Source organism: Typopeltis vanoorti, chromosome 8 (assembly GCF_054136105.1).
Source record: "Typopeltis vanoorti isolate ZY-2024b chromosome 8, IOZ_Tvanoo_1.0, whole genome shotgun sequence".
NCBI classification, from domain to species: Eukaryota; Metazoa; Arthropoda; class Arachnida; order Uropygi; family Thelyphonidae; genus Typopeltis; species Typopeltis vanoorti.
Window position 1 is genome coordinate 89,855,964 of NC_143556.1, and position 11,548 is coordinate 89,867,511.

The 11,548-nt window shown below is 36.5% G+C and overlaps 1 protein-coding gene across 1 annotated transcript; it reads right to left on the reverse strand.

The window, feature by feature from the left end:
• Nucleotides 1-944: 944 nt before the first annotated feature.
• Nucleotides 945-1,406, reverse strand: LOC150104185 (zinc finger BED domain-containing protein 5-like). The gene has a single exon (XM_090396421.1). It carries the CDS (start codon nucleotides 1,404-1,406, stop codon nucleotides 945-947), a length of 462 nt encoding a protein of 153 aa, XP_090252547.1.
• Nucleotides 1,407-11,548: the final 10,142 nt, after the last annotated feature.

Here is an 11,548-nt window from a genome sequence, read left to right on the forward strand (position 1 = left end):
CTAATTCTTCAATAAGTGACAAGTTAATCGTTGCAGTTGAAAATAATGGATTTCTGATCCAATCATAGTCTTGTATTTCAACATTTGGGAAGTAGTGATGAATTTTCTCTCCAAGCATTGTTAAATGGTTAACAATTAGCGAGCTGATATCACATTTTAGTTCACAGTCTGCAGTTTTGGAAAACATTTCAAAATTTCCTTCTTTCACTTACCTTTCCAAATTTCATCCACTGCTGTTAAGATATTTTCTCCTTTTCCTTGCATACCGGTGTTTATTTTATTCAAGTGTTCAAATATGTCAGCAAGATATGCCAATTTTATGCACCATAATTTGTTTTGAATTAGATCGCAGAATTCATTTTGTTGATTTTTCACAAAAAGTTGAAGTATTATAGATCGCAGAATTCATTTTGTTGATTTTTCACAAAAAGTTGAAGCATTATAGATCGCAGAATTCATTTTGTTGATTTTTCAGAAAAAGTTGAAGCATTATTTCCCTCAATTCATATACACAACAAAGCACTCGACCTCTTGACAGCCAACGAACTTCTGAGTGTAGTATAAATTTTTTAAATTTTGCCCCCATATCTTAACAAATTTTAGCAAATAATCTTGATTTAAGAGGTCTACTTTTAATGTAATTGACCATTTGAACAACTCTGTCCATAACCTTTTTTAATTAATTACCAGTGGTTTGTGCGACTAGTGCTTCAAGATGTAAAAAGCAATGAGTAATTATAATATTTTCATTCTCTTTCTTTGCTAAAGCTGTGAAACCTTTTGTTGAACCAACCATTGAAGGAACGGCATCTGTGCATATTCCTACTCGATTTAACCATAGCAAATTATTTTCCTTCATGAAGCAATCTACTGTTTTAAATATATCTTCGCCTCTAGATTTCATTGGAAGTTCTAGACATCACAAGAATTGCTCAATAATTCTGTTAGTATGAATGAAACGTATAAAAATGAGTAATTGCGCTGACATCTCTTGATTCATCTAACCGCAATGTAAAAATCATATTATCATCTTGAAAAATATCTTTTATTTGCAGCTTAATGTCAGCAGACATGTCTTTAATACGTCTTCCAATCGTGTAATCTGCCAAAGGGATTTTATTAACTTCTATCTCAAATTCGGGCCCAAACATTGTTCGGACAATAGTACAGCAAGATTCCTTTATAGTGGTTTTGGCAATAGTGTGTGTGGCTCCTTGTTTTTGGCAATTATTTGAGCAACCAAGTAACTTGCCTTTTGAGCCTTCTCTGATGTCTTCATTCTCTTGGTGAACGATGTAGACTGCTTCTTTATAGAATTTTGAAAGTTCAATAAAGTATTCCACTGGCTTTTCTGACAAGTGACTGTGTTTTGAGGTAAAATGATGCTTTAATTTGTTTGGTACCATACTTTCATTTGCAAGTATCACCCCACAAACTAAATACTTGGGACAAGGATGGTTTTCATTACCAGAAAATGTGAACCCCAATTTCATATAATCTTTATTGTATAAACAAAGTGTGGAAAATTTTCCTTTACACTTCTTCCGTATTAATGCAGACTGTTCAACAGTTGATTCTTGCGTGGTTTCCTCTATAGTCGATACATTTTGTTCATCACAAACGTCACCTTCAGCTTTTCTTTTATCATCATCATCTTCCTTATACCCTCTTTTACCTTGCGGTGTCGAGGGTCCATTGATCATCGGACCTCACTCCGTTTACAGGATAAGGTGGTCAGCCTTATGCCCCGTTGTATCCTATGGCCTGTAGTGTTGAGTTCTCAAGGCCAGTTTGCCTGCTTTGCGGGATGAAAAACCCCTGCTGTTCACGCCCAAGACTGGCTAACTTGGCTATGGCTGAGGAAGATCCTTCAGCTCCTCACGTCACCGACGGGAATCGAACCTAGGACACTCCTTCCCCAGGCATATGGTTGCGAAGCGCATAGCCACTAGGCTAACCATGCGGATTGCTTTTCTTTTATTAATTAGAAACTTATCCATTTTACGGGTAATTCAACACCAATTTGATAAATAAAACTGTGCGAATTTATTGTAAAGTTTTAACAGTAACTAAAAATAAAATAAAAGCACCAGCTCTTTGTTTATTCATGTTGCTGTTAGAATAAACATAAATAACAACATTTGTATGAATAAGTGGGGCGCTTTATTTTTATTGGTCGAACGATAATAAAACCAAGCGACTACTACGTGATAAAACCACAGGGATGAATTTGGTTGCACATATTCTCCATTATTTATCGAAATATATTGATATGAAATAATCTTAAAGGTTAAAAATAATTAAAAGATAGTATGTATATATAATTTTGAAAGTGAAATTTAAATTCTAGAACGTAAAACACCTTGCAATTACATTCTATTTAAAGTAAAGTATTTTTGGGACTCCTTAGTGCGGTTCTGCACAATTTAGCTTCTGTTTACATTTACTGTCACTCATACTTGAATGAACTATAGAAAACCCCAACGAAAACGAAACTGATGGTTACATGCAAGTCGGTATAGACTCAGGGAGGGGGGTTCCGAGCAGTTGACCAAATATCTTCTTTAATTCATGAATACTTACGACAATATGTGGAAGAGATAGGGTCATTACACCTGTAGTTAACCATGAGTCACATCATGGCAGTCAACCTCCTAGATAGGAGACGGTACATGAATAGATATGTTGTAATTGCCTCAAAACTAATAGTTATGATATTAAGAACAGTGGCCCTTCCCATAATGCATAGCATTATACATGTCCATAAGGAGATGTGCCTTGCATTATGGGATTCTAAGGCAATTGATGTGAATTCATTAGCCTCTATATACAAGTAGCCCAGTCCTGAAAGTTGCTTCATGCACAAACTTTGTTTGCTTACACTTGGCCAAACTCCTACACTACCTTCAAGCTACCTGTCTAATAAACAACTGCCAGTATGGATTCTGTCGCTGCTGATCAACAGGAGATCTGCTCACATGTCACCCATCTCTGGTGAAATGCCATGGAGAAGTTTGGCGAATCGCAAGCGGTTGGACTTGATATTACCGAGGCATTTGACTGGGTCTGGCACAAGGGCTTAGTAAGCAAGCTGCTATCGTTTGGTCTATCTCAAGACCTCTGTAACTGGATTGCCAACTTTCTGTCTGGCCGCTCACTATATGTGGTGGTGGATAGCTGAGGTTCCTCAAGATTCTGTCCTCTCACCAACCCTCTTCCTACTATATATCAATGACCAACTGTAAACGAGGTATATTATCTACTTTATTCTAATTAGCAGTGCACTTTGCTTTCGTAACCTTTCTTACTTATTCTTTTTATCCTGTCGATGCTGCACCAGTGTAATACCTTTATTATAATAAGTTTTCCTTTTATATTCCTTTCTTATTCTATCTTACTACTGCATACTATGTTTATCAACCTTTTGCATTTACTAGTTGCATGCCTACGAATATTGGAAGATTCATTTGTTAAGACTGCGCCACCAGTATTTCTATACCGGCATAGGACTCAGTAATACATCCAGTAGATCTCTCTCTCACTAGCATAAATTCCTTCAATAAAGTTTACATACACAGTTTAAATTACACTTTTAATGCCTTAGTTGTTTCCCGCTCACAGGTCCAAGTTTATTTAGTGCATTGTAAATTAAAAGATCAGGCAGCACTCTATTGACATAAAAAAAAACACATTTATTTTACATTAATACCAAAGTACAATTAAACGATAGGGAGGTTACTCTCCCTACCTATCCGTTAGACTTTTAGCATAAAGAAACAAAATTTCCCTTTTCAATACTAAATAACTATACAATATAATTACTCAATTACTTCTCTGCTTATTAAATCAAATTATTGAAACTCTAATTTACTCACAAAGAGGTTAGCTAGCTATGCCAAGTTATCTCACAAATTATATTCCAATTAATAACAAATCAGGGACTCTCTTATAGACACTGCTTATTTTTAGTACCTTATCTCTTAACAGTCCATCTAAACTATTTTTCCTATATTACATAAAAGAAATATGGAAAAAAATAGGAATACACTCACATATGCTTCTGGGTCGCACACTGTATCAAGGATTTTTCACTAGAGTCCTAGCCCCTTCTTCCGTCTCAGGTCTTAGATTTTCTTTCTAGTGTCTTGCTTCACCTGTGCTTCATCAAGGATTTTTGGCAGGGTTTCAGTACTGTTGGGCTTCGGCTGAGAGGTCCGGCTAGTGGAACTTATGCAGTCTCACTTAGAAGGCAATGCATTCTTCTCTGAGCATTGAAGTCTGGTCTGCTCCTCGATTATTAGCTTCGGTAATCTTCCACAACCATATCCAGGATCGAAATAGCCTCAGGTGGATCGGCTTCTCTTTCTCCCCGACATCTGGCTGTATAGTCGTGTCCTGTTTCCGACAGCCGATTTTCTGTTGATCTTCAATGTCTTTTTATTTCACCGTCTCCAGGGGCCTTGCATGAAGTGTTGAGACCCTGAAGAATACAGCGCAATTCTCTGATCTCCTGTTTTGACCGTCTCGTTCTTTCTTCTCCTGGTATACTACACAAAATTCAATTAGACGGACACCGGAACTATTTGTGAATTGCGCCGTCCCTTTTAAGAATGATGGTGGGCATACACAGAGCTTGTAAACAAAGGTTTTTGAAGAACTTAGTTAAACAATAACATATAGGTAGGAGTGACATAGCATTTTCTTTTGTTTCTTGCAAACTTTACCCATTCTTTGTTTACTATGTTTTGGCCAGGTAAAATTTATCATAGAGATCAAATATATTCTTTTTACAAACGTTCATTTTATATTACAATCTTTTGAGATATGACCTCTGTCAAAGTCAATGTAAGGCGCTTGTAAAATTCCAAGCTACATCGAGTTTTACGCTACTTCAACTTACCTCCAACTCAATACACAGTTTTGCAGATGACAGCACATTGCACTCCTCCCTTTCTTTTGATAACCCTTACACCACACAATTCACCTCAACCTACAGATCAGCAACCACCGCTGCCCTTAATTCAGATCCCCAACCATCCTCCAATGGGGTTCAGATAATCTAGTCAATTTTAATATAAATAAAACCCAGTACTGTCTCATTTCTCATAAAAAAGAACCAGTTTCTCCTAGTATTATTTTTGATAATATCCAAATTTCCAGACAACCTAAGATTTCTCTTCTTGAAATTACTCTGACATCAAGCCTCTCATGGCAGAACACATAACAACCATTGCATCCTCAGCTTCACATTTTATATATGGGTAATATGAGAGCTCTACTCCAATCATCAGGAATTCATCCCTCTGTCGAGGCCTTCTGAACTATGCAATGCAGCCACTGTAAGAATTTTATACCTCCACACTTCAGCAATTCTGGTTGAATATCATCTACTCCTGCTGCCTTTCCACATTTCAAGCCTTTGATGCTTTTTCTACTTCAAGTATGGATATGTATTACTGATTGTATGCCTGTTGTGTGTTTTTACCACTGCTTGTTTCATTTAGCAATTTTTCGAAGTAATTACTCCATACTTCAAGGATATCTTTTTCTCCTGTTTTCATGTCACCTTTATCTCTAATCCTTTTACAGCACTCTTTCCTCCATTTCTGAGCTTCTTCAACAACCTCCAGAATATCTTGCCACCTTCTTGATATTAATTTTATATGTTCTCACCAAAGTCTTCCCGTGACTTGTTTAGCCAGTTTTACAGAGTGTTTAGCTTTCTTACATTTGTCTCTGTATTCTGTAAGAGCACAAGCTGATTTATTTGCCAAGAACTTTTGATATGCTTTCTTCTTTTCCTTCACTGCCTCTTTAACTTCCTGTGTCCATCATGGAGTTCTGATTTTCCTATTCTTGCAGACAACCTCACCACATGCCTCTCTTCTAGCTGAATCAATCAGGGTTTTCTTCAAGGTTTGCCACCGAATCTCCAACGTTTGGTTCCTGTTCTTAAACTATTTCACTTTTTCTTCAATAACCTTTGTGTATTTTTGTCTACAGTTCACATCTGAGAACTGCTCAACTTTTATTTGCTTTAAAACTTTCTCACATGTCATTCTTTTCAATATGAAATTCAATTTTATCCTGCTCAAGACTAAAGAGTGATCACTTCCAATTTCAATTCCTCTGTGCACTCTGGTGTCCTGTACCAGGAAGAAAACATCGCTATCAACAATAACATAGTCAATGAGACTTTTCTTATTCCTTGCCTCTTCTCTCCATGTGAATTTGTGCACATTTGTATGTTAAAACATGGTGTTAGTAATAACCAGTCCATGTCTTGAGCAGAAATACAACAGGTATTTGCCATTATTATTAGCTTTGTTCTTTTCTCCAAATTTTCCCAAAATATTTTTGTAAGGCTGACAATCATTGCCTACTCTGCTATTTAGATCCACAAAAAGGACGAACTTTTCCTTTTTCATTGTGTCGGTTGCTTTCTCTAAAGCATCAAAAATTTCCTCCCCTTCTAACTTAGTAGAAGGGGAGGAAATTTTTGATGCTTCTGTGGGACCATAGGCACAAATAAGTCTCATTGTCCAATTCCCCATTCTAATATTTGCTCACATCACTCTACTTGAGACTGCCTGCCATTCAAGAAGATTAGCCTAGTATTTTGTGATGAATACTATGGCTACTCATTCTTTTCCTTGATTGTCATTGCCTGAATATAACATTTTGTATTTATTGCTCAGAAATATCTCACCAGTTTTTGTCTTTTTTGTTTCACTCACCCCTATTATGTCAATCTGGTACTTATCTAATTCCTCAGCTGGCTAGCTTTCTTTACCATTCAGCTTCTTATGTTAATAGTACTGATCTTTAACTCTGGTGATGTTGAGTTGGGGCATGTTTTCAGATTTGTTTCAGTAGCTGACTTTTCGCTGTTTGCTCTGGTACCCTGGCAAAAACAATGGAGGTCCTTGTTTATCTGGGCGATGCCCCAGCCCAGCATGAAATTCTGGCATGTTGTACCATCATTTCTATCTTTTGGTTTAAGCCAATAAGAATACAATTTGGTCAGCTAAATTCCAAATTGCCTGCCCATTCTCGTTCGTTCAGTATCCAGGTATTTACCTAACAGGGTGCACCACGAGAAGGTGAGGTGTGGTCATTAGGTCAGAAGCCCTGGTTGATTCTCCGCATTCCTTTAAAGGCTATGTGGAGGTCTCCTCTCAGTTATAATGTATGTTAGAACTGTTTGTATTGACCCCTAAACACCCCTAAATATATATATATATATTTTATGTCTCTCCCATTTGGCAAATTAATGCAACCATATTTGTTCGGGTTTGAATTCTTCGTTTTACAAAATAGTTTGTTTGTATTGTTAATACAGTTAAAAATAAGTCATGAAACTCTTAAAGTTGGCCATATGTATTGAGCAGATAAACTGCCAATGTCTTTTGTCCTGGTTGAAACCAAGAAACAATACCAAGAGATCTACAATCTAAAAACTCTCTGTGATTTGGCTATAAAACTAGAACCATTATGATGGAAGGCATCAGCTGGACAATGCCACAAGAGTGATTTCCATTGCATTAAATGTAGGAAAAAAAAAAAAAAAAAAAAAAAGCCAGCTAAATGCTCAAATGTGATAGACCACATCCCACCAACCAAAGAGGATGTGAGCAATACTTGGACTCAAACACCAGCAAAAGAAAACCAAACAGCTCCATTAATACATAGGCACCCACAGCAAATGCTGATAACCTTCCAACAGTACACAAAACCGTCCAAGCATACGATTGATATACAGAGATGGTGACAGCTAATAGAAAAAGCTGAATTCCAGTGCCCAACCAAATTCAACAAGACTGCAATTGTAGCAGACACTTTGAGCAAGATGATAATTGAGTTCAAAGCAAATCCCAATCATGATTCCACAAATAAATTTGTGAGACATAAAATCCTTATTGCACTGCTGATCAATGGTTAACAAATGTATAGCCCAACTGTACAGATTGTATTCTTGAATACTAATAGAATAGTCTATAAAGTAAAATGTGCAAACTATAGGAATTTATGATATGCTACAGTGCTGAGGTAAGCTTTGGAAATGAAATGCACCTCTGACAACCCAAGGCTCAGAAACTATGTTGTTCTATACTGCAATGGCATTCTGGGGGGGGAGGACACAACCATCTTTATGAAATATAACACAGAATGGAATGAAATTGTATAGCCTACCAGTGTCAACACAGAAAGCATGGGTGGATGAAGGACCAAACCATAAATATATGAATATATTTTAAAATATACTCTGTATGTAACTTTTCAAACAGTTACTGGAAGCAGACTTAATGAAATTCTAGACATTAACCAAGTAGCATTAGAAGCTGACCATCAGACTTGAACAGCAGAACTATAAAGCAAAATGGTAGAACCCTCGATGGCTTTGCTTCTGTCAGGAAAGTTGCGCTTTTAAGACCGCCAGAACCCAAATATTATAACTTGACTTAGTCTCAAAATATTGCACACTATATCAAATAACTGTTTGGACAACCCAGTTTTACTCAAACTAGGCTTACATCATGAAAATACTTCAGACCAGCTAACTATCAACTGGACATAACTTGTGAATGATATTAAAAACCCCATTTACGAAATGAAAACCCAGGCCAATACCACAGAATGTTGGTCCCAACACACTGAAAAGCTCTCAACAGGGCCATGAACAGTGTTTGATATGCACTTAAAAACTATTGAAATCAACAGTAGGTGATAAAACTTTAGTCCTTAAATACAAAGGACCAGATGCTTTGGAAAATGAACAAAGCTCTAAGCAGAATGTAAATCCCTTCTACCAAAACCATACCAGCAAATAGGTTTTTGGTTTACCATGGCACAGACAATGTTGATGCTTTGGCTGACAGCCTAGAGAAGCAGTTTAACCCAAATTATAACCAAGTGGATCTAGACTTAAAGTACACAGTATACTAAAATACACATCCTACAAAAGCCCCACCCAGACACCCCCCCCCCTTAAGGTACATGAAATCAAACACTTGCCACATAAAGCTGTAATGCATTGTTGCTATTATTAATGTAATATCAGCATGATGGAAAGTAGCTGATGCGATCTTAATACTAAAGTTACGAAAAGCAGAACAATCCCCCCAAAAACTAACACTCAAACAGCCTACTCTCCTGCCTAGTTAAAACAGTTGAGAAGAAAATACTCATAAGACTGTACAAAAAGTCACTAAAGAATTAAATCTCATGCCTGATGAGCAATTTCAATTCTGAGAGAACTCTACTGAAAAGCAAATTCTCAGAGTTGTGGAAAACACACTGTAGGATACAAATTGAAACAACATATAGGATGGGGGGGGGGTCAGTCTTCCTGGATGTTGTCAAAGCATTTTGCACATTGTCAAAAGTTTTTCCTCATCACAAAAAAAAAAGTCAAATTTCTGCATAAGAAATCCAGGTGTAGTCTGATAAATGCTTGTTACAGTGGTACAATGACGTAACAGCAATACAGTCTCCATCACTATCCAGATCCTGAATTCATTACTTGATTTCACTGTTTCTGCATTCCAAAGAGTAAAACTCTACACTTAACAATATTAAAATAATAGCTTCACTCATTTATCCTAAATAAAAATCTGTTTAAATATTTATAAAGATATCTGACATCATCATCGCCCCTTATAATTTTCCCCAACTCAATATTCTACCTCAAACCTCATGAAATATCATTAATAAATACGCCATACAGAAGGCTGAAGAATAATAGGACTATAGCACACCCTAGATATCTCTTTTCTGGGATGTTTCCTGTCTTTGTAGAGGCTTTTTTTTTTTTTTTTAATAAACTGCAAGAGTATACTGTTGAAACGAGACTACTCTTCTTTTACAATTTCATGCTGACTGCTGTAGAGAATTCTATCCCTATTAAGCCAATCTTATATTCCTTTTCTAGTCCTAACCAATCTGCGGTTGCAGATTGGGTAGGACTAGGAAAGACATAACAAAATTTGTCCTCTTTGGGAGACTTCCTAATGTAATACTCCCATTCAACAACCAAGTCACGTGCACAGTTAATCTCTTTGCATATTCCATAAAAATGTTTGGAGCAAATATGGCAGGAAAAAGCCAGATAAATATCAAAGATCTACATGAACTGATGGAGCTATTAACACTTTAGCGAAGAGCATTATCTTCTAATGAGATCTGAAATAATAAGTCAGGTTGAAAGAACTGCTGATCAAAAAATAGTCAATGAAATCATAACTGTTTGTTAATTATAGTAATCTATATATTCCATGAAGGTACATATCAGGATATTATTATTACAGGCTACTCCATGGAGTCCTTAAACTCATCAAGAGGCCTTAAAAATTCATGTCAAGCACTATCCAACATTTACACAGTATCTATCATACTTTGCTTTGAATGTGACACCCACAACAGACTCTGGCTACCTATTTCACTCATTCACCACTCTCCGAGCTAAAACGTAGTTCTAACCTCCTTGCTAACTACATTCTTACTCAATTTCCAAGGATAGTCCCCACTTCTCCCACCACCAGACCTGCTATGAAAAATTTCCTCTGAATTAATCTTGTAAAAACCATTCAGTAATTTGTATGTCTTAATCATATCACCCCTTTTCCACCTGTCAACCATTTTCTGTAATCCACAAATTTTCAATCTGTTTTCCTAAGGTTCATTTCATAGACCTGCTACCATCTTGGTCACTCACCTCTGGATTCCCTCCACCTCTTCCTCATCGCCAAGAATCCCTGATGACCAGATCTGCACACAATAGTCAAGATGGGGTCTTATCAAGGCTTGATAAAGAGGAATAATAACTTGCTTGTCAGAGTATTCTTCAATAACCAAGCAATCTGATGAGCTCCTTTAGCCACTTTTGCAATGTGTCCTTTAAACTTTAATTCCACATCCACTAACACTCCCAAATCTCTGGCTTTGTCAATTTTTGGGAGTACAGTTCCATCAATGTGGTACACATCTGTAATCTTTTCATCCCAAAATGCATAATTTTACACTTGGCTATATTAAACTGACATCCGTTCTTCCTTTGCCCAGACTGCCAGTCTATTCAAATCATCCTGCAATATTTTAACATCATTTGTATAAACTATTACTCTACCCAACATTGCATCACTGGCAAAACCGAACAGTTCCTCTCAGGTCCTTTCCTATACCATTAATAAACAAATTAAACAATAGTGGCCTGAGAACAAAGCCATATGACATGCCACTAGTCACAGACCTTCTTCTTCGGGACTCTATTCCTGAATAAACTACTCTCAATATGTTGATGGCAATGATCATATTCTGATTGTAGATTTTATACTACTAAGCATATAATTCAGTTCAATGATGATCTATCAGAAGTCTCCATAATACTATTTTCATACTCAATTGTGCAAACGTAAATATTGCATAATAGCTTGTTATAAAAAAATATTCATCCTTAAATGTATTATGTTTTAATGGAGCTGTACCTGAAATGTTAAATTTTATTTGGAAGGTGAAGCAGTATTTAGAAAACATCACAGTAGACAAATAA

Coding starts and splice junctions, on each gene's coding strand:
- LOC150104185 (XM_090396421.1), bottom strand. CDS start 1,406: ATGGTACCAAACAAATTAAAGCATCATTTTACCTCAAAACACAGTCAC.